The sequence below is a fragment of the Microcaecilia unicolor genome, chromosome 8, assembly GCF_901765095.1.
Source record: "Microcaecilia unicolor chromosome 8, aMicUni1.1, whole genome shotgun sequence".
Lineage (NCBI taxonomy): Eukaryota > Metazoa > Chordata > Amphibia > Gymnophiona > Siphonopidae > Microcaecilia > Microcaecilia unicolor.
This window is the reverse complement of record NC_044038.1, coordinates 143,267,985-143,291,383: the sequence shown is the minus strand read 5'-3', so window position 1 is coordinate 143,291,383 and position 23,399 is coordinate 143,267,985. Positions and strand designations below refer to the sequence as shown.

Sequence of the window (23,399 nt, the reverse complement as noted above, 5' to 3'; positions counted from 1 at the left end):
AGGCAAAATGACAAGGGGCAACATATATAATCTACTACTACTACTATTTAGCATTTCTATAGCGCTACAAGGCGTACGCAGCGCTGCACAAACATAGAAGAAAGACAGTCCCTGCTCAAAGAACTTGCAATCTAATAGACAAAACATAAATAAAGTAATCAAATCAATTAATGTGAACGGGAAGGAAGAGAGGAGGGTAGGTGGAGGCGAGTGGTTACGAGTCAAAAGCAATGTTAAAGAGGTGGGCTTTCAGTCTAGATTTAAAGGTGGCCAAGGATGGGGCAAGACGTAGGGGCTCAGGAAGTTTATTCCAGGCGTAGGGTGCAGCGAGACAGAAGGCGCGAAGTCTGGAGTTGGCAGTAGTGGAGAAGGGAACAGATAAGAAGGATTTTTCCATGGAGCGGAGTGCATGGGAAGGGGTGTAGGGAAGGACGAGTGTGGAGAGATACTGGGGAGTAGCAGAGTGAGTACATTTATAGGTTAGTAGAAGAAGTTTGAACAGGATGCGAAAACGGATAGGGAGCCAGTGAAGGGTCTTGAGGAGAGGGGTAGTATGAGTAAAGCGACCCTGGCGGAAGATGAGACTGGCAGCAGAGTTTTGAACCGAGGGGAGAGGTGACTAAGTGGGAGGCCAGCAAGAACCAGATTGCAGTAGTCTAAACGAGAGGTGACAAGGGTGTGGATGAGGGTTTTGGTAGAGTGCTCGGAAAGAAAGGGGCAGATTTTACGGATGTTGTAAAGAAAGAAACGACAGGTCTTGGCAATCTGCTGGATATGAGCAGAGAAGGAGAGAGAAGAGTCAAAGATGACCCCAAGGTTTCGAGCTGAGGAGACAGGGAGAATGAGAGAGCCATCAACAGAAATAGAAAACGGGGGGAGTGGGGAGGTGGGTTTGGGGGGGAAAATGAGAAGCTCGGTTTTGGTCATATTTAATTTCAGGTGGCGTTGAGACATCCAGACAGCAATGTCATACAAGCACGCTGAAACTTTGGTTTGGATGCAAGGTGAGATATCAGGGGTAGAAAGGTAGATTTGGGAGTCATCAGCATAGAGATGGTAGGAAAAGCCATGGGATGAGATTAATGAACCAAGGGAAGAAGTGTAGATAGAAAAGAGGAGGGGACCAAGAACAGAACCCTGAGGTACGCCGACAGGCAGAGGGATAGAAGTAGAAGAGGATCCACCAGAGTGAACACTAAAGGTGCGGAGGGAGAGGTAGGAAGAGAACCAGGAAAGGACAGAGCCCTGGAATCCAAGTGAGGACAGGGTATCGAGAAGTATACTGTGATCAACAGTGTCAAAAGCAGCGGAAAGATCAAGAAGAATGAGGATGGAATATTGACCTCTGGATTTAGCCAGTAATAGGTCATTGGAGACTTTAGTAAGGGGCAATGTCCTGTCAAGTCTGAAATATGAGAACACAGAACATAAAAACAACCCTGACTTTAATATGAAGCCAATGCAATTGAAACAGCAGTGGAGTAGCTCTTCCAAAGAGTGGCACATACAGGACTAACCTGCCCGCAGTTTGAAGCTTCCTTAATTCAGTGTTGTAGCCATGCAGCCGTTTTAGGTTGGGCCCAAGACCAAAGTGGCTGAGTCAAAAATTCCATCTCCATCCCTCCCCCTCCAAGATAAATGAAATACCTGTGCTGGTGGGGATCCGCAAGCTGAAGACCTGCTCCCCACTGAAGAAACATCTTGGGCAGCAGGCGGCAGTGTCCTTGAGCTGCTGTTGCTAGCCACCGGCCTCTGTGTATGCTTAGTTTCATGCATGTGCAAAAACTCGGTTTGCGCAGGGGGGAACCGAACTGGCATTAGCGACTCAGAGCTGCCCAAGAGGTAAGCTTATTCAGTTGTTGGGGCTTGGGAATCCCCCTCCAGCCACACGAAGGGCTACACCTCTGTCCTTATTGCAATCAATGGAACCAAATTTGTTGGGCATCCTCTATGATCCAAAGACTATGAAGCAGGAGCATAGCCAGCCCTCAAATTTAGGGGGCGCCCAGGGGTGGACTGAAGGGGGGGGGGGCAACACGTTCTTCCCCCTGCGCCAAACATATCTTTGCTGGCAGGGATGCTGAGGCCCTGCCAGCCAAATAAATACAGTGCCACTGCTGCTCTCCTTATCACGCTGCTTCCTTCCTGCAGAAGTCGGCAATGTATCTTCAGAAGTCCCAGCATCAGTGGCTGAAAGCACGCTGCTGACCTTCGCAGGAAGGAAGCAGCTTGAGGACAAGGGGAGCAGCAAGGAAGCAGCTTGAGGACAAGGGGAGCAGCAATACTGTATCTGTTTGGCTTGTGGGGCTTTGGCATCCCCACCAGCAAAGGTAAAGGGATGCTTCAGGTCTGGAAGGGGCCTGAGCCCAAAGGAAGGGGGGCAGGCCCTCCCTCCCCCATGACTATGCTACTGCTGATGGTTAGTGCAGTAGGAACTGTGGCTCCTTGTAACATTAAGCAAGTCACCATTGTCCCAGGTACAAAACTTTTTCGATACCTAATACAAGCAATTGTCCTAAGCCATGCAGATTATTGCAACGGAATCTATGCAGGCTGCAAAGAACAACTCGTAAAAAAAACTCCAGACCGCCCAAAATACAGCAGCCAGGCTGATATTCAGCAAAACGCACTTCGAAATTGCCAAACCCCTCCGAGAAAAGTTGCATTGGCTCCCAATCAAAGAACGGATCATCTTCAAAATCTGCACCTTAGTCCACAAAATCATGTACGGCGCAGTCCCAGGATACATGACAGACCTTATAGACTTACCAATAAGAAACAAAGATCGTCAAGATCCTACCTAAACCTACACTACCCAAATTGCAAAGGACTGAAATACAAAACAACTTACGCAACCAGCTTCTCCTACATAAGCGCACAACTATGGAATGGGCTCCCAAAAGCTGTGAAAACAATCCACGACCACTTGAACTTCAGGAAATCACTAAAAACCTACCTCTTCAAAAAGGCCTACCCAAATGACCCCACGTAACCCTCTTCACCTACCAACACAGCATGACTATGATCGAACAGGACATCACGCAATCTTCATCCATTCCGACCCTCCACTTATACCTCATATGATCACTATACAACTTTGTATTTGTTATCCACCGACTGGGCAAACGCATTTGATGATGCTATGTAAGCCACATTGAGCCTGCAAATATGTGGAAAAATGTGGGGTACAAATGCAACAAATAAATAAATAAACTTAGATTGTGAGTCCACTAGGGACAGGGGGGAAAAAAAAACTACCTGTATGTAATATGTAACCTCCGTTTGGTTGTAATTACAGAATGGCAGTATATAAAGAATCTCCTAAACTGGCTGAGATCTGTATTCAGGTTTTCTCAGTAGCAGGCCTCATCTTAGGGAATTCCCTCTAGGATGATTAATGTTGGTGGTCAGGCTTTTAACTTGCTCTTTTTTTCTACACTGTTCTATACAATACAGTAATGTACGCAAGATCACAATGTATTCTTTCACCATGTTTGTACGCACTTGATTGCAAAACCATGTGCATATTTGTAGTCCGGAATGGTAATTGCCATTACGGCAAATGTAAGCCACATTGAGCCTGCAAATAGGTGGGAAAATGTGGGATACAAATGCTACTAAATAAATAAATGGCCAAATTTCAGCAAGGGTATCCTGTTTACTGATCAGTTCATCTTAACTGTTGTAATCTGCCTTGGGAAGCCTGATGTTATAAAGATTGGGGCACATGGAATCTCATCTTCACCTCAACTCTTTTGTACAAATGGATTATGTTGCTTTGACCATGTTTCAGGGACAAGTGGTTTTCATAAGTCAAAATCATAAAAATAAGTATTTTCCTTCATGCAGATCTCTCATTTGTTTAAACATAACTGAATGGGCTAGAAGCCCCTACTACAATACATTGGTTGTCTTATATTTTGTCCTTGTGGTGATTACACTGTGCCAAAACTGGAAATAGGCAGAATAACAGAATTCAGTAACATCAAAAACATATTCATTATCACCTGCTCCAGACCATTTCTGACAAGTGGGTAATATGCCCTTCTACCAGTAGAGGGAGACTGAGAATTATTGAGTTGTGACACCTGTATAAGGGGCTGTTCAACCCTGACCTGCCCAGTATTTAGTCTCCCAGCAGAGGTAGGCAAGTCTGTGCAGCCCTGTTCTTCTTTGGTTCGGTGTACCAGTTTTGGCCCCATTAACTAAGAAAAGTTAGAATAGTATCTAAGGGATTGTTTGAGGGGTGTCCTGGAGCAGATTTTGCTGCTGGTTAAAAAAAAAAAAAAAAAAAGAGGCAAGAAACAGAATACACAGGCAGCAGGAAAAAAAACTCTGGCCTTTTGCTTGGGCCCTTGCACTTTTGAGGGTGTATACTCCGGTCTACGGGTTCCTCCCGCTCCTGCTCTCCTTTGGTGAGTGATGTGCCTTGGTTGAACATAGCCTTTCTCTCATATGCTCTCTGACATGGTCCGTGCATCTGTGAAGAACCTGGCTCTGGTGGTTGTGGAAAGGCGATTTCTGTGGCTCTGGAATTGGTCAGCAGATGTGGCCTCCAAGATTCGTTTTTGAGTCCGCTTCCATTCCAGGGCAAGTTGCTCTTTGGAAGGAACTGGAGAAGCTAGTGAAGAGCTTGGGTGAATCCAAGGTTCCTTGGCTCGTGGAGGACAGGTCCCGCTCGGGTTGGGGACGCTTGAGGGAGCTACACAGGTATCGGTCGGGTCGAGGGGCTGGTTCCTATCGTAATTGTTACTGGAGTTGATGTCAGTCGTTTCCTTTCAGGCCAAAAGGCAGGGAGCCCGCGATGGGGCCTCCAGAAGTCCTGGAGGTACCAGAGCTTAACAATGAGGATGCGGGAGCCCAGCCTCCGGTAGTGCCCATTGGCGGCAGGTTGGAGCTGTTTTACCAGAGGTAGGCCTGTGTGACATCAGTTCAATGGGACCTGGACATTATCAAAGACGGCTATGCGCTGGAGTTTCATAATCCTCTTCCAGATGTTTTCCTTGTCTCTCCCTGCAAGTCTCCAGTCAACATAGCAGCTGTCTGGCAGACCCTGGAGAGGCTTTTGGCCCTGAAGGCAGTGATTCTGGTCCTTCCAGAAAAAAGAGGTTCTGGAAGGTATTCCATTTATTTTGTGGTGCCCAAAAAGGAGGCTTCCTGGCGTCCTATCCTGGATCTCAAGGGGGTGAATCGGGCCTTACACGTTTCTCCCTTTTGCATGGAGACTCTAAGTTCAGTGATAGTGGTGCAGCCGGGAGAGTTTCTGACCTCCCTAGATCTGTCGGAAGCGTACTTTCATATTCCAATTCTTCAGGATCATCAGCGTTTTCTGCAGTTTGCAGTCTTGGGGGAACACTACCAGTTTTGGGCAATGCCCTTTGGCTTGGTTACTGCGCCACGGACCTTCTCCAAGGTGATGGTGGCGGCTCACAGAGGTGCACCCCTACTTGGACGACTGGCTGATAAGTGCGAAGTCCATCAAGGTGAGCCGCACAGCCATGGCTCGGGTGGTGCAACTACTTCAACAAGAGTTCTCTTTCCTCCAGTCAGTCTTTGGAATATCTGGGGGTTCATTACGACATACAGGATAGTATGGTGTGCCTCGCAGAAGCACGGATCCAGAAGATTTGGTCGCAGATTCGTTGGCTTCTCATAGTCAAGGATCTGTCTGCTTGGGCAATTTCTCCAGGTGCTTGGTTCCATGGTGGCGGCAATCGAAGTGGTTCTGTGGGTGAGGGCTCACATGAGGCCTTTTTAGTCTGTTCTCTTGCAGGGTGCGGCTTTGCAGGGCAGTGCGCTTCAGACTTCAGTGGTGGCTGGATCAGCGGCATCTGAGTCGGTGCATGCCTCTGGACCCTCCAGACTGGGTGCTGGTAACTATGGACGCCAGTCTCTCCAGGTGGGGAGACCTTTGGCAGGTGCAAGCGGCTTGAGGCCAGTGGTCGGGTCTTGCTGGTCGATCAAACCATCTGGAGACTTGGGCGATAACGTTGGCCTTTCAATGGATAATTCATCTCCAGGATGTTTGCATGCTTTCAATGTGACCGCGGTAGCTTATGTCAGTCTCCAGGGAGGTACCAAGAGCCCTCTGGTGCAAGAAGCGGCCCTGATCATGGCCTGGAAGCAGAATCTATGGTTGCTGTTGGCGGCACATGTTGGGCTCCACCATTCTGACGGTGGATCATCTGGATCCGGGGGAGTGGAGTTTGGCTCTCTTCGCGTTTCAACTCATTGTCGACAGGTGGGGTCCTCCAATCACGGATCTCATGGCTATAGCCGAAAATGCAAAGGGCCCAAGGTTCTTCAGTTGTCAAAAGGAACTGTTGTCAGAGGGTCTGGATGCATTGGTTCAGCCATGGCCAACTCAGGGTCTGCTATTTGTGTTCCCGCCATGTCATCTCATTGGTCAAGTTCTGCAGCACGTTCAGGGTCATGGTGGTTGAGTAGTTCTGGTGGCACCGACTGGCTGCGACAGTCATGGTATGCCAATCTGGTTCGGTTGCAGGTGTGCAATCTGATTCATTTTCCCTTAGAGGGCAGTCTGCTGCAGCAGGGTCCCCGTTCTCATTCCCGATTATGGCTCGGTTCTCGCTTACGGCTTGGCTGTTGAGTGGGTGAGGTGGTTGAAGAAGGTGTATTCCTCTGGGGTAATTTGTTCCCTCTTGAGTTTTAGGAAGTGTTCCACCATACGTATTTGGCGTATTTTTGAGGCTTGGTGTGAAGAGCGAGGTGCTTCTCTTGGAAACCTTTTGGAATTCCTTCAGTGTAGATTGGAGAAAGGGTTGTCGCATCTTTCCTTCAGGTGCAATTGGCAGCTCTGGCTTGTTTCTGGGGCCTGATTCAGGGGGAGTCTTTGACTCTCCATCCAGATGTTTTCCAGGGGGTCAAACAGTTGAAACCACTGGTTTGGCTGGTCATTCCTCCTTGGGATTTAAATTTGGCGCTGTTGGCCTTAGTTACGGCCCTTTTCGAGCTTCTTCAGCAAGCCTTCCTCAAGGATCTTTCTCTCAAGGTAGTGTTTTGGTGGCCATCGTGTCGGCATGGCGTATTTCGGAGTTGCAGGCTCTATCGTGTTGGGAGCCTTTTCTGAATTTCTATGAAAAGGTATCTTTGCAGCCAGTTTAGTCTCTTTTGCCCAACGTAATTTCTCCTTGTCTATTTCTTTGCCATCCTTTTTGTGGAAGGAGTCTCCTTCCTTGTACATGCTTGATGTCCATAGGGCACTGAAGTGTGTGATTTTTTGCTGGACAGTGGAGTTTTGTAAGCCAGATTATCTGTTTTGTTTGGCATTCTGTGGAAAGGGGAAACGTTGTTGAAGGCTTCCATCGCTTACTGGATTAAAGAGGCTGTTGTTGAGATGGACATGGGGGAAGCCACTGCTTACCCAAGGATTGGTAGTATGGAATGTTGCTACTGATTGGTTTTCTGCCAGGTACTTGTGACCTGGATTGGCCACTGTTCGAAGCAGGGTACTAGGCTAGATGGACCATTGGTCTGACCAAGGAGGTTTGATTGAGAACAGGAGATGGCATGACATCAAAAAGTTGAAGCCACTTAAGTTAGTTTGTGTTTTCCCCTTCCCCATGCAGCCTTCGTTCTGTGTACACTCTCAAAACAAAACAAACAAACCTATGAGCTGCTATATCCATGTTGTCATTCTTTATTGTTGGTATCATTTTTTTTAATCTCACTTATATTTTCAAACATACTACTACTACTTAACATTTCTAAAGTGCTACTAGGGTTACGCAGCGCTGTACAATTTAACATAGAGGGACAGTCCCTGCTCAAAGAGCTTACAATCTAATAGACAAGTGAACGGTCAGTCCGATAGGGGCAGTCTGGATTTACTGAACAGTAAGGGTTAGGTGCCGAACGCAGCATTGAAGAGGTGGGTTTTAAGCAAAGACTTGAAGATGGGCAGGGAGGGGGCTTGGCGTAAGGGCTCAGGAAGGTTGTTCCAAGCATTGGGTGAGGCGAGGCAGAATGAGTGGAACCTGGCAGTGGTGGAGAAGAGTACTGAGAGGAGGGATTTGTCCTGTGAACGGAGGTCACGGGCGGGAACGTAAGGGGAGATGAGGGTAGAAAGGTAGTGAGGGGCAGCAGACTGAGTGCATTTGTAGGTAAGAAGGAGAAGCTTGAATTGAATGTGGTATCTGATTGGAAGCCAGTGAAGTGACCAGAGGAGAGGGGTGATATGAGTATATCGGTTATGGCGGAATATGAGACGTGCAGCAGAGTTCTGAACAGATTGAAGGGGGGATAGATGGCTAAGTGGGAGGCCAGTGAGGAGTAAGTTGCAGTAGTCAAGGCGAGAGGTAATGAGAGTGTGGACAAGAGTTCGGGTGGTGTGTTCAGAGAGGAAAGGGTGAATTTTGCTGATGTTAAAGAGGAAGAAGTGACAAGTCTTTGCTATCTGCTGGATATGCGCAGAGAAGGAGAGGGAGGAGTCAAAGATGACTCCGAGGTTGCGGGCAGATGAGACGGGGAGGATGAGGGTGTTATCAACTGAGATAGAAAGTGGAGGAAGAGGAGAAGTGGTTTTTGGTGGAAAGACGATGAGCTCGGTCTTGGACATGTTCAGTTTCAGGTAGCGGTTGGACATCCAGGCAGCAATGTCAGATAAGCAGGCTGATACCTTTGCCTGGGTCTCTGCAGTGATGTCTGGTGTGGAGAGATACAGCTGGGTGTCATCAGCATAGAGATGATACTGGAAACCATGAGATGAGATCAGGGAGCCCAGGGAAGAGGTGTAGATTGAGAAGAGAAGGGGTCCAAGGACAAATCCCCGGGGAACACCAACAGATAAGGGGATGGGGGTGGAGGAAGATCCATGAGAGTGAACTTTGAAGGTGCGGTGGGAGAGATAGGAGGAGAACCAGGAGAGGACAGAGCCCTGGAACCCAAATGAGGACAGTGTGGCAAGAAGTAGATCATGATTGACAGTGTCAAAAGCGGTGGATAGATTGAGCAGGATGAGGATGGAGTAGTGGCCTTTGGATTTGGCAAGGAACGGGTCATTACAGACTTTAGAGAGTGCTGTTTTTGTCGAGTGAAGAGGGCGAAAACCGGATTGAAGTGGATCGAGGATGGCATGAGAGGAGAGAAAATCAAGGCAGCGGCTGTGAATGGCACGCTCAAGTATTTTGGAGAGGAAGGGTAGGAGGGAGATGGGGCGGTAGTTGGAGGGACAGGTAGGGTCACGTGATGGTTTTTTGAGGAGAGGTGTGACTACGGCGTGCTTGAAGGTGTCAGGGACAGTTGCAGTGGAGAGAGGTTGAGGATATGACAGATGGAAGGGGTGACAGTATGAGAGATAAGTAAGTTGGTGGGGATGGGATCAGAAGAGCAGGTGGTGCATTTCGAGGAGGAAAGAAGGCGAGCGTCCTCGGTGATGACAGGAAAGGAGGAGAAAAAGGCCTGGGTTGGTTGGTTGAGGGAGAGGGTTGAAGGGTGAAGAGGAGATGGCTTGGTAGTGAACTCCAAGGTTGATCTTTTGCACCTTGTCGCGGAAGTAATCGGCCAGTGATTGAGGAGAGAGCGAGGGGGTGGGAGCGGAGGGCACTCTGAGGAGGGAGTTAAGGATGGAGAAGAGACGACGTGGGTTAGAGCTGAGAGAATTGGTCAATTGGGTGTAATAGTCCTGTTTGGCAAGGAATAGGGAGGAGTGGAAGGAGGATAGCATGAATTTGTAGTGAAGGACATCTGAATGGATGCGAGATTTCCTCCAGAGGCGTTCAGCAGATCGGGTGCAGGAGCGAAGGTAACGGATGCAAGGGGTCAGCCAGGGCTGGGGATTAGTACGCTTTGTGGGACGGGAGGTGGATGGGGCGAGGGTGTCCAGAGCAGAGGAGAGAGTGGCATTGTAAGTGGAGACAGCCTTGTTGACAGACTCGGAGGACGTGATGGAGGGGAGGAGATTAGACATTAATATTAGAGGATAGGGTGGGAGGGTCAATAGCCTGGAGATTCCTGGAGGTAGTGGTTAAAGTTGGATGGGGCTGAGGGGGGGGGGTGGTGAAGAAGTGCGAAGGTGATTAGGTGGTGATCGGAGAGAGGAAGAGCTGAAACGTGGAAATTGGAGGGAGAGCTGGAAGAGGAGAGGACGAGGTCAAGACAATGGCCGTCTCGGTGAGTAGGGGTGGTGGAGCATAGCTGGAGGTTGAAGGAGGATGTTAAGAGTGAGAAACTGAGAAGCGTGAGGGTCGGATTGGTCATCAACGTGTATGTTAAAGTCTCAGAGAATGAGGGACGGAGATGAGGGTTCAAGAAAGACGGAAAGCCAGGCATCGAAGTCGGTGAGGAAGGAAGAGAGGGATTTATCAGGGGGGCGGTAAATGACTGCCACGCTGAGTGGCAATGGGTAGAATAGCCGGATGGAGGGAGCTTCAAAGGATGAGAAGCAGTGAGACTGCGGTAGGAGGAGGGGTTGGAAACTACAGGAGGGCGAGAGTAGTAGCCCGACGCCTCCACCGTGGCCAGCTGTGCGGGGAATGTGGGAGAAGAGAGAACCTCCATGACAAAGGGCCACTACTGAGGCAGAGTCGTCAGGGGAGAGCCAGGTTTCAGTTAGGGCGAGCAGTTGAAGGGAACGAGAGATGAAGAGATCGTGGGTGAAGGGCAGTTTGTTGCAGACAGAGTGGACATTCCACAAGGCACATGAGAGGGGGAGGAGGGGAATAGAAACGAGATTGGAGACATCACGGAATCGTTTGCATGGATAGGAGGAGGACAGGTGAGGGGGGCCTGGATTAGGATTAATGTCTCCCGCGGCTAGCAGGAGGAGGAGCAAGAGAGTGCGGAGGAGGGTGGGGGAGGTCGGGCGACGAAGACGAGGTGCACTTAGGAGGAATGGTGATGGGTTAATGGCAGGAAGGAAGTGTTGAAGGTTAAGAGCTAGGAAGGAGGAGGGGGCCAAGAGAGATGGTGAGGTGGTGAGGGATGGGGTGAATAGGGTATTGCCGTAGCGAGCAGGACGGGAGGGAACACGGATGGGCAATGAGTTCCAGCGGTAGACAGCGGTAAGGGGAGGGAAAAAAGATTAGGAAGGGACAGGGCAATGAAGAGAATGTGGACAGGGGCCATAAGTAGTGATTGCGGTGTAACAGGTGTATGTGTAGTGACTGAGGTGAGAAGCAGGCAGATAGAGCAGAAAGCTGGATTGGAGGCTTGGAATTGGAGGGATTGATGGACTGGAGAGCAGGTAAGTCAATGGCTGACAAGTTAGCAAGCAGGCAAGTGAGGCAGTGGCTGCCAAGCTTGCAGGCGGGCTGGAGCAAGCTGGTGCAGATGGACAGGAACGAGCAGGGAGAGGCTGGGGAGCAGGTAAGTCAGTGGCTAACAAGTTAGCAGGTAGGCAAGTAAATCAATGGGTGACAAGCTTGCAGGCGGGCTGGAGCAAGCTGGTGCAGATGGACAGGAACGAGCAGGGAGAGGCTGGGGAGCAGGTAAGTCAGTGGCTAACAAGTTAGCAGGTAGGCAAGTAAATCAATGGGTGACAAGCTAGCAGGCGGGTTGGGGCATGCTGGTGCCGATGGGCAGGAACGAGCAGGGAGAAGCTGGAGAGCAGGTAAGTCAAGGGCTGACAAGTTAGTAGGCAGGCAAGTAACTCAATGGCTGACAGCTAGCAGGCGGGCTGGAGCATACTGGTGCAGATGGACAGGAACGAGCAGGGAGAAACTGGAGAGCAGGTAAGTCAATGGCTGACAAGTTAGCAGGCAGGCAAGTAAGTCAATGGCTGACAAGCTAGCAGGTGGGCTGGAATAAGCGGGTGCAGATGGACAGGAACGAGCAGGGAGAAGCTGGAGCAAGCAGGCTAGAGCAGATGGACTGGTACAAGCAGGGAGAAGCTGGTTCAGGCGGACTGGAACACGTTGGAGCAGATGTACTGGAGCAAGCAGGCTGGAGCAGATGGACTGGAATAAGCAGGGAGAAGCTGGAACAGGCGGACTGGGACACTGGAGCAAGCGGGGGAGCGGGATCGGGCGGACTGTAACAAGCAGGCTGGAGCAGGTGGACTGGAACAAGCAGGGGGAAGCTGGTTCAGGCGGACTGGAACACGCTGGAGAAGATGGACTGGAACAAGCAGGGAGAAGCTGGAACAGGCGGACTGGAACACTGGAGCAAGCAGGGGAAGCTGGATCAGCGGACTGGAACAAGCAGGGAGAAGCTGGTTCAGGCGGACTGGAACACACTGGAGCAGATGTACTGGAGCAAGCAGGCTGGAGCAGATGGACTGGAACAAGCAGGGAGAAGCTGGAACAGGCGGACTGGAACACTGGAGCAAGCAGAGGAAGCTGGATCGGGCGGACTGGAACAAGCTGGGATCATGCAGACTGGAACGAGCTTGAAGCAGGCGGATCAGGCGGACTGGAAAACACTAGAGCATTTGGACTGGAGCATCAGGCTGGAGCAGATGGACTGGAACAAGCAAGGGGGAAGCTGGGATCAGGCGGACTGGAACAAGCTGGGATCAGGCAGACTGGAACGAGTTCGGATCAGGCGGACTAGAACACGCTGTGGCAGTTGGACTGGAACAAGCAGGCTGGAGCAGATGAACTGGAACAAGCAGGGGGGATGCTAGATTGGCGGACTGGAACAAGCTGGGACCGTTGGACTGGAGCAAGCAAGCAGAGAGAAGCTGGCTCGGGTGGACTGGGGAAAGCTGGGCTGCTCTCAGAGCAATAGTGCTGAAGCAGCTGGGTTGGTTTCAGAGCGACCGAGCTGGGCTGCCCTCAAAGCAACAGAGCAACCAGGGTGCCTGTGGAAGACTGCCTCGTTACAGATCCGTTGTGCATTACCTTAATTGCCCTAGTCTGGAGGACTCGGTCACTGCGGTGCAGGTAGGTCGCGCCACGCGGCGGGAAGGGCAGTGTGGGCGACGGGCTGCTGGGCCCGGGACTGCCGTGGTGGGTCCCCTGGACCGCTGGGCCGGGACCACGCAGGTCTGCAAACACCAATTCAAGAGGCGAGAGTGTCCACCGCCCGTGTACCGCGCCACAAGGTCGGGCCCGCGTCACAGGCCGCAGGTGAGCTCCCTCCGACTACACCTGGGTCACCCAGAGCTCTCAGCCGTTGCGGTCCCGGGCAGCTCCTGCCAGGGAGCGTGACAGCCAAGGGCGAGCTCTCAGACCTGGCGAATTCGGCGGCTGACAGTGCGAGAGACCGTCTCGCAACCTGGGCCCTCGCACTGCTCTGGGAGCGATGGAGTGGACTCGCGGACCCATCCACAACGCGGCCCACGGAGTCGGCAGACCTGGCCCCGGGACAGCAGTGGTCACCGCGCCAAGCCGACCTGTGACTCGGGTTCTCCTGGGGGGGATCGCACTGCAGCGGGAGCGCTGGGGAAACGATCCTCGGACCGGAGCTCCTTACAGTGCGTCCTCCCAGTCGGCCATCTTGCCTGTGCAGCATACATATGTACACAGAGGAAGTATAATAACGGAATAACTTTTCATAGGTAGAGTAGTAATTGTTATAAATCCTAATTGGTTTGCCATTTGGAATGGACACACTAGCATGTGTTATATTCATGCAAAGTTTTTCTCCTGGTAAAGGGCCACTAAAAGACATGTTATGAGAATCAAATGTTCAACATTGTGTTTCTATTTATTTACTTATTTATGGCAGTTATATCCCACATTAAACATGAATTAGGTTGAAACCTGGGAGCGTTTAAAACATTTTTTTCCTGTGCCTAGATCAAAAGAGAAATATGGTTTGTGGGAACTTACTCCTTTTTGTTTTGTGGAATGCAATGGTATATTATAGAAATGCACTTAATAATATTGTTTATTATCACTAGAAGATTAAATAATGAGAACAGAGCTACCTTCATAAGTCCAGAATCAGTCTAAATGTACCAACATTTTCCATTTCTGTTCTTGAAGACCGTTTTCAACAGCATTTTCTCAGTTTATTACCCAAATGTGAACACAATGGAGAAATTAGACCTTGCCTGCTAATTTGCTTTCCAGACCATTCCTGATGAGTGGGTAATATGCACTCCTACCAGCAGAGGGAGACTTGAGAATTACTGAGTAGTGACACCTGTATAAGGGACTGTGCATCCCACCTAAAATTGGCTGTCTGGCTATGCCACTGTGCTAAACTCAACACAAGTGAATACTCTGGTCAGAGAAATTGAATTTACTCAATATTGGGATGCTTAACAACCACAGAGGTGGCATCCATGCTGCCAGCTCTTCTTGACTCCACCCTTGGTCTGTCCCTCTCTGGCCCCTATTGTAACTGGCCAGTTAATGCTAATATTTAATGACACTGTCCAGTGGTGCTGAATATCAGTGTATGGCCCACAGAACATGATTTAAGTGGGAAATAATAGCCTGTCCTGCCCACTTAAATCTCCTTTGAATATTGGGCGGTTAGTTATATAAAGGAAAAGAGAATTACCCATGGAGGAATTCTGTGCAGTGTAGAATTTGCAGAGAATTTCCTACCTGTGCAGAATTCTGTGAAAGCATAGTTAATGCTGCTGTCCTTGAACCCCCCCCCCCCCCCCTTCCCCAAGAGATCATGCAGCAAGAGGAGCTGTTGAGCAGCTGCACATTGGACTGTGTCCTCCTCTGCTTTCCTAGATCTAACTTTCATTTGAACCACACAGCTGTAGATAGGCCTGTGCAGTTTAAATGAACAGTTAGTCCTCCATTCACCACCATCTCTTGCCATGTGCTCGGTAGGAAGGGATGACAGCCCAAGCTCAGTGGGGCTGTTAGAGTAGGCTGGACCTCAAAGATAACATCTGATATTGCGGAACTTCTACCCCATCTCCTCAAGGGAGCCCCCCTAAACCCTCAGATTGGGTAGTGTTCACCACTTGCTTGTTATGGGGAGCTTTTGTCTAGGTCAGGTTGTAGAAAGACATTGGTCCCTGCAGGAAGCCTCTTGGAATTTGTTTGGCACTGGCTCTTCAGTTGTTTCTGCAAGGGAAGGTGTTCAGAGTGCTGTCAGACAATGCAACAGTGGACTAATTTTAACACATTTTTAACTAGCCTGAGACCACGTTTTCCTTCCTCAACTCAGGAGAGGATACCATAACGGCAGTATAGTGACCTGACCTGAAGCAGGAGGTTTTGGCCTCTGAAAGCTATCGAGAAATATATTAGGCTAGTCCAATAAAAAGGTATCTTATTTCCATTTTCAAGTGCCTAAACTGAGCATGAGCAGTAGTGCCAGAATCTGTGGCGGAAGCACGCAGCTGACTTAAGCACTGCTCAAACAGCAGGGTAGGGGGCTCAGGCAGTGATCCTTCTTGACTGGAGGGGCTTGAGAATCTGTCAGTGATTCAACCAGTGCTGCAATTTTAGAGGGGGCTTAAAGCCACGTGGTTATGCCCGGGTGGGGGGGGGGAGATGTCTGATAGGGATGCACTGAAACACTTCCTCTTACCCATCACTGCTGTCATCGTGATGTAAATGTGTTTTCTAGAATGGCTGCAGGATTGAGGTGTGTTGAGGGTGGAGCTATGAGGTAGTAGGTGGGGCCAAGTTAGAGTGGGGTGGGCCTGGGTGCGTGTACTTAAATCTCCCCCTCAAAAATTGGGCCCCCTTGGCAGCTCTGCACCTGGAAAGATGGTAGAGATCTGGTAGCCCTTAACTTCAGGCTGCCCTTTCCTGTTCCTTTATATAGTTTTCTTTAATATTCTGGGGTATGCAGAGGGTTCCCTGGCTAATAATGTATATAGATTCTTTTCAGGAGAGTAGCCAGATATGGGTTTTTGGATGGGCCTGAGCCCCCAATTCAATAAATACCTGAGTTGGCAGGAATCCCTAGGCCCTGCCAGCTGCAGAGGGTCTCTTTGGCAGCTGGAGCAATCCTATACTCAACCCATGGCCGGAACACTTCTACTCTCCTCCCCCCCCCCCCCCCCCCCCCCCCGCACATTTACAGAAGTGGGCGACCGGCGCAGTGGCAGCACATAAAAGAGTAGTATGGAAGTGTTCCAGCCATGGGCAGCAGAGTACAGGATTGTTCCAGCTTCTGGAAGAGGCCCTTTTCAGCTGGCAGGGCTTGGAGGTCCCTGTCAGTCTTTAAAAGGAGTGCCACAGTTGTGGGTGGGTCTGGGCCCCAGCTGGTTCTTTTAAATTAATTCTTGGCATTGACATTAGCATAGTAGAATGGCCCTGGCTGCACCACCTGTTGTACTGATGATATCATAAGAATCTTCAAGTCTTTGCCCCCGTCTACTGATAAGGGAGACTGGTCTAGCAGGACTGGAGGAAAGGACATTATCAGTTAGAGGTACATTTCACCTTGCTATTGTCCACTTTTTTTTTTTTTTTACATAAAAAAACATCAACCCCAGAATACATGTATGTCTGAATTAGATTGTAGGCACCATAAAGCAAGGGTGATCTCTTGATGTGTTTGTCTAGTGACCCACACACCTCATAATGCTATATGAATGTGTTACTAGAAAAGAGAAGCTTGGGTGGAGAAGGAAAGAGCAAGTTAGAACAAGGGTTTATGGTAAGTGTGGGGAAGGGGCTCACAACTGAACTCTTATTTGTATAAAGAAAAATCTTCTCCAAAGTTCTTTTAAGGATTTTTTTTGTTGTTTTTAGTTTAATTCCCCCTTTTATTCCTTAGTGTGTCATTCTTTTCTCTTGTTTGCTCTATTTTATTTCTTTTTGTGAAAAAAGCATGCCCCTGCTGAAATCCATTTCTTTAAATGTCCGTCTTCAAAATTATATGATATAGTGTAGATTAGCTCGGCATTTTATAAGAAGTCTTCAGATTTTTCAAGTATTCCTTTGAGTGGGGAATATCTATTAGTATTCTGGAAAAAAAGGTGGTGAGACCAAAAGAACATTTTACAACTTGTACTTGATAACTGCTGACTATTCAGCCCAGTTTGGCTTGACATTTTGTGATTTTTGGTTCATTCTTAGATGTGGCTTAATGCAGTGAATCCTGTAAATAAAGCTGCCCTGTTGGCTTGGGTTAAAGAAACTGGAATCAGCCTGATTCAAGTCAATGGTCAGAGGAAATATGGAGGTCCCCCACCTGGTATGTACAAACCTGTGTCTAGATTTCACAACTCAGCATATACTGTTTATGAAGTTCATATAGGAGTATTTTCCAGCTGCAGATGTAAGAAACAAGGAGTGTGGTTGGCATGGGAGGACAAATTGGGGGGGGGGGGGGGGGGGGGAGTGCTGGGTAAATGTAGTTTTCACACCATTTATTTGGTTTTAGATAATTCTCAGTTGGTGTACTATGAAAGCATAAGGGATTGCTTATGAGACCTTTTATAAAAGAGTGTGATGTCTGAGACAGACTCAAGCTGATGAAATTCCCTTTTTTAGCCTTTTATTTGAGGTAGAGAAGTCATCCAACATCTTTGGGGCAGTCCTACTATTAGGCCACCCGAGGCCGGGGACTCAAGTGGCACTCTTCTGATTCATAATTGCCTCCCGCCCTTGCTTCCGGAACCCCTTTCTATCAATTTACCTTTTCTTTCTCGTCTTTCCAAAGGCGGTGGCAGTGATTGCCACAGAGGCTGTACTGTAGCCGGTCCCGGCTCCTTCTGTCTACTGCGGTCCGCCCCGCCTCCGAGGAAACAAGAAGTTAGGTCCTAGAAGTGGGCCGCACAAGAGAGAAGGGGCTGGGAGTGGCGGCAGGGCAGCCTTTGGGAATTGCTGCTGCCGACCGCCTTTGGAACAACAAGAAAGAAAAGGTAAATTGGTGGAAAGGGACTGGGGAAGGAAGGGGGGGGGGCGATGCATTCCTGGGGGGTGGTGGCAGCTCATTCCTCACCTTGGGGGGGGGGTGGCGGTGGTGCAGATTCCCTCGTCGCAGGCAGCAGATTGTCTTGGGTCACCCCTGCTTTGGGGAAATGTTGCACCCCATCCACAGCAGCAAATTAATCCAGCTGCTGAAAAAGCCACCAGAAAATCAGTGGAACAAATTAGCTAGGTCACGCGATGCATCAAATATGATCATAGCTGTAGACAATTACTATTGATATGATACCTACCACTGGTGATGGGTGAAAGATGTTGATTGGGCTTTCAATTTCCTAGGGTAAAATGGTTGCTGCCCCAGCTATAATGTTTTTTCTTATGATGCTCTGAGATTTGGTGGTAATGTGCAGTAAAATTTTATATTATTCACATTTAGCAAATACTTAATACGTCGCGCGCATTAAGGCTGCCTACATACACCGAACACCCCTATTTAGGAGCATGGCCCACCACTGTCTGGCATCTCGCCTACTTTAGAAACTTTTTACCTCTAGAGGTCACCAGCACCAGAAATTTGACAGATGGTCCCACCCCCTCTGACACATCTTTCTATTTCTGGTAGACTGGGATTCGTCAAAGGGAAGAATGTGGGGTCAACTGTAGATGGTGTGTTTGAATGTATCTGCTGGCTGGCAACAACTAGAGGTAAAGACAAATTTTACAGTAGTTAGGGGAGGGGGCTTCAGTAAAAAAGAGATGCTGGATTGTGGATGAGGAGGGGAGTGGACAGGCAGGATGGAAGAGTGGGAGAGATGCTGGACCATGGGGGGAGAGGGAGTTGCAAGACATTACCTTTTGTGTCAGGTGTCCCCAAACTATTGCCCTAGAACAGTGATTCTGAACCAGGGAATTGCAAGGACCTGGGCGATGTTGCAGGGCCTGCACAGAGAGAGAGCAATGGCTCTGAGGAGGTGGTAGCAGCAGGAGATATGGCCAAACAGGCCCTAGCATTCTCCATTTAATTTGTTGTGATCTATATGGCATCTTTGGGCCACAGCAGCAAGCAGCATTTGATATGCTTTCAGTTTCAGCGTGCATTGGAACTGAAATAAAAATAAGCGCTACCTGTTGCTGCAACCTGAAGGAGCACAGCTCACAACAAGGAAGAATGTCGGGGCTTGTGTGGTTGTATCTCTTGCCACATTAGAGAGGGGAGTGTGCAGGGAGATGTCTCTTGTGTACCATGGTATTTCAAAGGCTCTATTATACCTCCCTTCTATTGCCTTTCTTCCAGAGTATACATATTTAGATCTTCATCTGTCCCCATATGCTTTCTCCCTGGTCTCTCACTTCCCTCTGTGGGAAGAGATGGGCAGCAGGTGCTAAATGTATGAGAAGTTAAAGCACTAGGAAGCAGTACATCAGCATTTTAGGAGCGCTGCTGTTGTGGGGAGGGGGGGAAGACACCACTCACTTCAATAGCTAACCTTGGCAGGTGGTGTGAGGGCTGCAAAAACTGGCACCTTAAAGGGGCAGGCTCGTTCTGCCCCAGATGCAATGGGAGTGGAAAGATTGCTTGTTTCCCCACGTGAACACTAGATCGGGCTGTGTCCAGGTTTTGCTTTAATACTGGCAACAGCAGCATGCATTTCAGGGTTGTCAGAGTATGCAACCGTGGCCAGAAGCAGGAGTTTTTATCTTGCCTTGTGGCACTTCAGAGGTGGGAGCTTGGGCCTTTCCAACCTTGTTTCCAGAGTCAACGGAGGGGGCAAGTGGTTTCTCTGGTATAGGAGGTAGTGCAATGGGCTACTTTCCCCCAGAGTTTGAGTGGTGCACACAGTTTTAGCCATGCAGTCACCCCAGGGTCAGGCGAACGGCGAACATGTCCTCCAGGGTGGAATACACTTGCTGGATGACTTTAGGGTAAGGGAGACTTACGGTATAAAGAGGTGTTGGCTAGCCTGGACCTGGGGCAGGACCCAAATCCTCTGGGAAGTCTGGAAAGGGAAGAAGAAGATAAGGCTATTGAAGGGGAAACAGCATAGTAAAGAGTTTGCCAGTGATCAGAGTTGATGGAACAGGTATCCACACCTGAAAATCTCAAGGGATAGGGTGGTGGACAGGTAGGAAGGGGATTCCATTTTAGAGGACATATGGAAGGCTGCCTACTTCATAGGGCCATTCACAGCATGTTTATGGTGGAATGAGAAGTCCATGAAGGCATGGTTAAAGGGTTAGTAGGAACAATATCCAAGGAAAAACACGAAACAATCTCTACAAGAGTCCAGGAAACACCAAAGAAGTAGAAGATGACGCACCGATAATCTTTTAGGTACCAAAGAAAGACCTGACATAGGTCTGGATTTCAGTGGGCAAATCGCCTGCCTCAGGGGTCTGAGTCCACTGCACTAGTGTGGTACCTGATGCAATCTGTAAGAGATGCTACAGAAACAACAGGAGCTCTGTCAGCGAAGAGCAGAGTGTACAACCAAAACAGGGACCAAGACACCATCATCATCGCCCTCTACTTCTTTGGTATTTTAAGGACTAGTAGGGCCATTGCCAAGCTGTATCCTTTTTCCTTGTTGCAGAGAGGATTGCTATATCCATTTTTGAAGTTACCAGGCTAATGACAATTCCTGTGGAATGGGAATATGGCCCTCAGGGATTCCTAAGACCGGAAGATTGAAGCCTTATTGAAGTAAGCTTTCATGTCCTCTCTGGCCCTTCAATGGGAAGTAGCTAGGACGCATGGGCAGTGTTGTGCCAGATTCAGCAATTCCTGAAGAGTGCAGCGGTGGTGAGACTAGAGTGACGGTTGCCTTTTTGCAGATATTGTTCAGATTTCTGCTAATAGCTTGGGTGTTGCTGTGACTGCCAGAAGGTGGCTCTGACTGCATCATTGGGTGATGCACAGCATCAAAGGCTTCATCTTGGCAGGCTTCTGTTTGGGGAGTGATGGCGTTGGAGTCCAAGCCACAGAGATTGCTGGAGGATCAGAAGACATCAAGATTTGGAGCAAGTCTGCTAAAGTCAAAGAATCATAGGCAGTTTAGGCCACTCAGGCCATCATCCTAGTCTCCAGTGGAGGTCCAAAGTTTCATTTTCTTCCATACCTTTAGAAAGCCGAAGGATGGAGCCTCCCCTGCACCAGATTGACTATAAATCACAATGAAGGTTTGTGAGTCGCCTCCTACCCATGGGTAGAGACCTCGGAATTTCACCAGGAGTGGTAGACCCAAGCAACTTGAGATCAATGTGTGTTGGACGTAGTCCAACAGGACTGTACTGAAGAATTGAAGTCCTCTCAGTCTACATGTTAAAATGCTTACTGTGCAGCTCATTAATTCTTTCTGAGGCACTAGAACATCAGGGCAAAAGTCAATACTTAATATTATTCTGAATTATAAAGAGGGGGGGGGGGTGTTTTGTTTTTTACTTCATACAATCCTCAACCTCAAAGGAGTCATGTCTGCAAGCACTGTCATTGCAGCAAGGAGGAGGAAGAGGGAATTCCTGTCCTCTTTAGGCCTATCTCCATATCCAGATCAGAAAAGAACATTGAAAATCCGTTCACTTCACAGTGCTCAAGAGACGCTTCCAGTTCTAGACAGTGCCCTTCGGCCTGGCCGTAGCCCCCAGGACATTCTCTAAGATAATGGTGACAGTGTCATGCAACTGCTTCTCAAATACTGCCACCCTAGGCAGATACCTTCTTTGCATAGTAGCAGGGCCAGCTCTGAATGTAATGGTTCAAGAAGATGTAGGGCAGTTTTAAGCCTTTCGTGGGCCCTAGACAAGTGCATTGGGTCTCTATCATAATATAAATGCATTATAAAACTTCCAAAAATAGGACCCTATGTGGTTCTGGCTGTAGAGGAAGAAACTGCGAGCAAAAATCCCCTGCTCACTGATTCTTCTGGCATAGTGTAAGATAATGCATTGGGGTGGGAAGAATAGACTGACCTCTGTAGGTAACAGTGACTTTGGTTCCACACCCCGTCCCCTGCCCCTCCTCAAAGCAAAAATCTACCTTGGGAGCCTCTGGATTACACATTTGAGAGGTCCCCTTCTAAACTTGAGTCTAGGAACCTGCCTAGTTTGCCGATGTCTTATGCCATCCTCTCAAGGCAGGATTGATTTTTGGAAGAAGGGGTAATCAATAGAAATAAAACCAAAAAAAAATGATACCTTTTTTTTATTGGACATAACTTAATACATTTCTTGATTTAGCTTTCGAAGGTTGCCCTTCATCAGATCGGAAATAAGCAAAATGTTGGTAGATGACAGTATATATAATAAGTGAAACATCAAAGCATTCAGTCTAACAGGATGGGGGTGGATAGGTGAGAGGAAGAGGGACCGGGAGATGTGCATGGAGACAGGAGGGTGACAAAGCAGTACAATTTTATGGTTTATAATGTGCTAGAAAACCCAGATCTGTCAAGTCCTGTCTGGTGGGTGTCAAATATTTAATCATTCTAACTTCAAAGGTCTTACATTCCTGTATTGTTTTAAAGTTCCCTTTTAAGATTCTTACCATGAAGTCACTGGTACAGTGTTCTGTTTTTTTTGTAAAGTGCTGCCCCACAGGCGTGACATCTTTATTGGAAGAAGGGGAAAATACAGTTGAGACAAAGGGTGAGAGATCTTTTAAATTAAGATGTATAAGACCTGGGTGTAAAGTGGTTGAGGGAAGAAAGAACAGATCCAGGGAAACATGAAAAATGAAGTTGAAAACTGCATGCTCTAAGCATTAGCCAGAGAGTGTGTGTTTGACCAGCAACAGAGAACATTTTTTTTAAAAGGCCCACTTGCCTGGAAATCTCGCGATGCCATGGAGGAGAGCAGACAGTGATTGCTCTGTTCCTGACTTAACCTGCTCATTTTTATGAAGGCTGACAGGCATTTAAGTTGGCAAGAAAGTAAAAAGAAATATATAGAACTCTCCCCAACAGACTGCTCGGCAACCTTGTGGTGCAGATGGCAACTAGGTGGCTGAAAAAGGATAAAGACCGGAGGCAGACAGGTCAGGTCTGACATCCCTTATGGTGGGGCTCTGAATGCGCAGCAGAAATAACAGCGGAGGTCACCGCAACAGTACAACACATACTTCAGCAGCAATTGCAAGTCATAATTAAGATAGAAGCGGTAACCTCCAGGTTGGGTCCCATTAGTGCTGACATCTGCTCCACCTAGGAGAGAATAGGAGTGTTTGGAGGCTTCTGTACAGAAAACATCAGAAAACCATACCCAGATGGTGGTTCAAATTCTCTAGCTAGAGGACAAAACTTGATGACTTTGGAACCATGCTAGGTGGAACAACTTGAGGTTTTTGGGGCCTCCTGAGTCCTTGGCATAGCCTGAACTCTGAGATTTCCTTGAGCAGTGGCTGACAATATCATTGAAACTGCAGCGCACCGCAGGTCCTGTAAATGGAGAGCTTGCTCATTGCATTGAGCCCTTGGCAGGAAAACAATGGTCAGCTTAGAGTTGTGATGTGTCGACTGCTTCACTTTGTACATAAACTGGAGATTTTACAGGCTTTGCGTGCTGGCAAGCATTTGGATTACCAAGTAAATAGGATTTTGTTTTCAGGATTATTCTAACCATGTCTCCCAGCTGAAGAAAACTTTCACCCTGTATTGTGCACAGCTGGCTAAGGTGTCTGCATTGTGAGTGATGTACTTTAGA

At 48.5% G+C, this 23,399-nt stretch overlaps 1 protein-coding gene across 2 annotated transcripts in view; it reads left to right on the top strand.

Moving 5' to 3' along the window:
- Positions 1-23,399, top strand: part of DND1 (DND microRNA-mediated repression inhibitor 1) — a 48,872-nt gene that overhangs the window by 5,466 nt on the left and 20,007 nt on the right. The window contains exons 1-2 of one of the 2 annotated variants that reach the window (XM_030213125.1): positions 16,961-17,028; positions 22,286-22,346. In XM_030213125.1, coding sequence (XP_030068985.1) covers positions 16,996-17,028; positions 22,286-22,346 — 94 coding nt within the window. In that variant the 5' untranslated portion in view covers positions 16,961-16,995. Of the gene's footprint in view, positions 1-16,910; positions 17,029-22,285; positions 22,347-23,399 lie in introns of those variants that run through there. The other variant, XM_030213124.1, reaches the window with a different exon arrangement.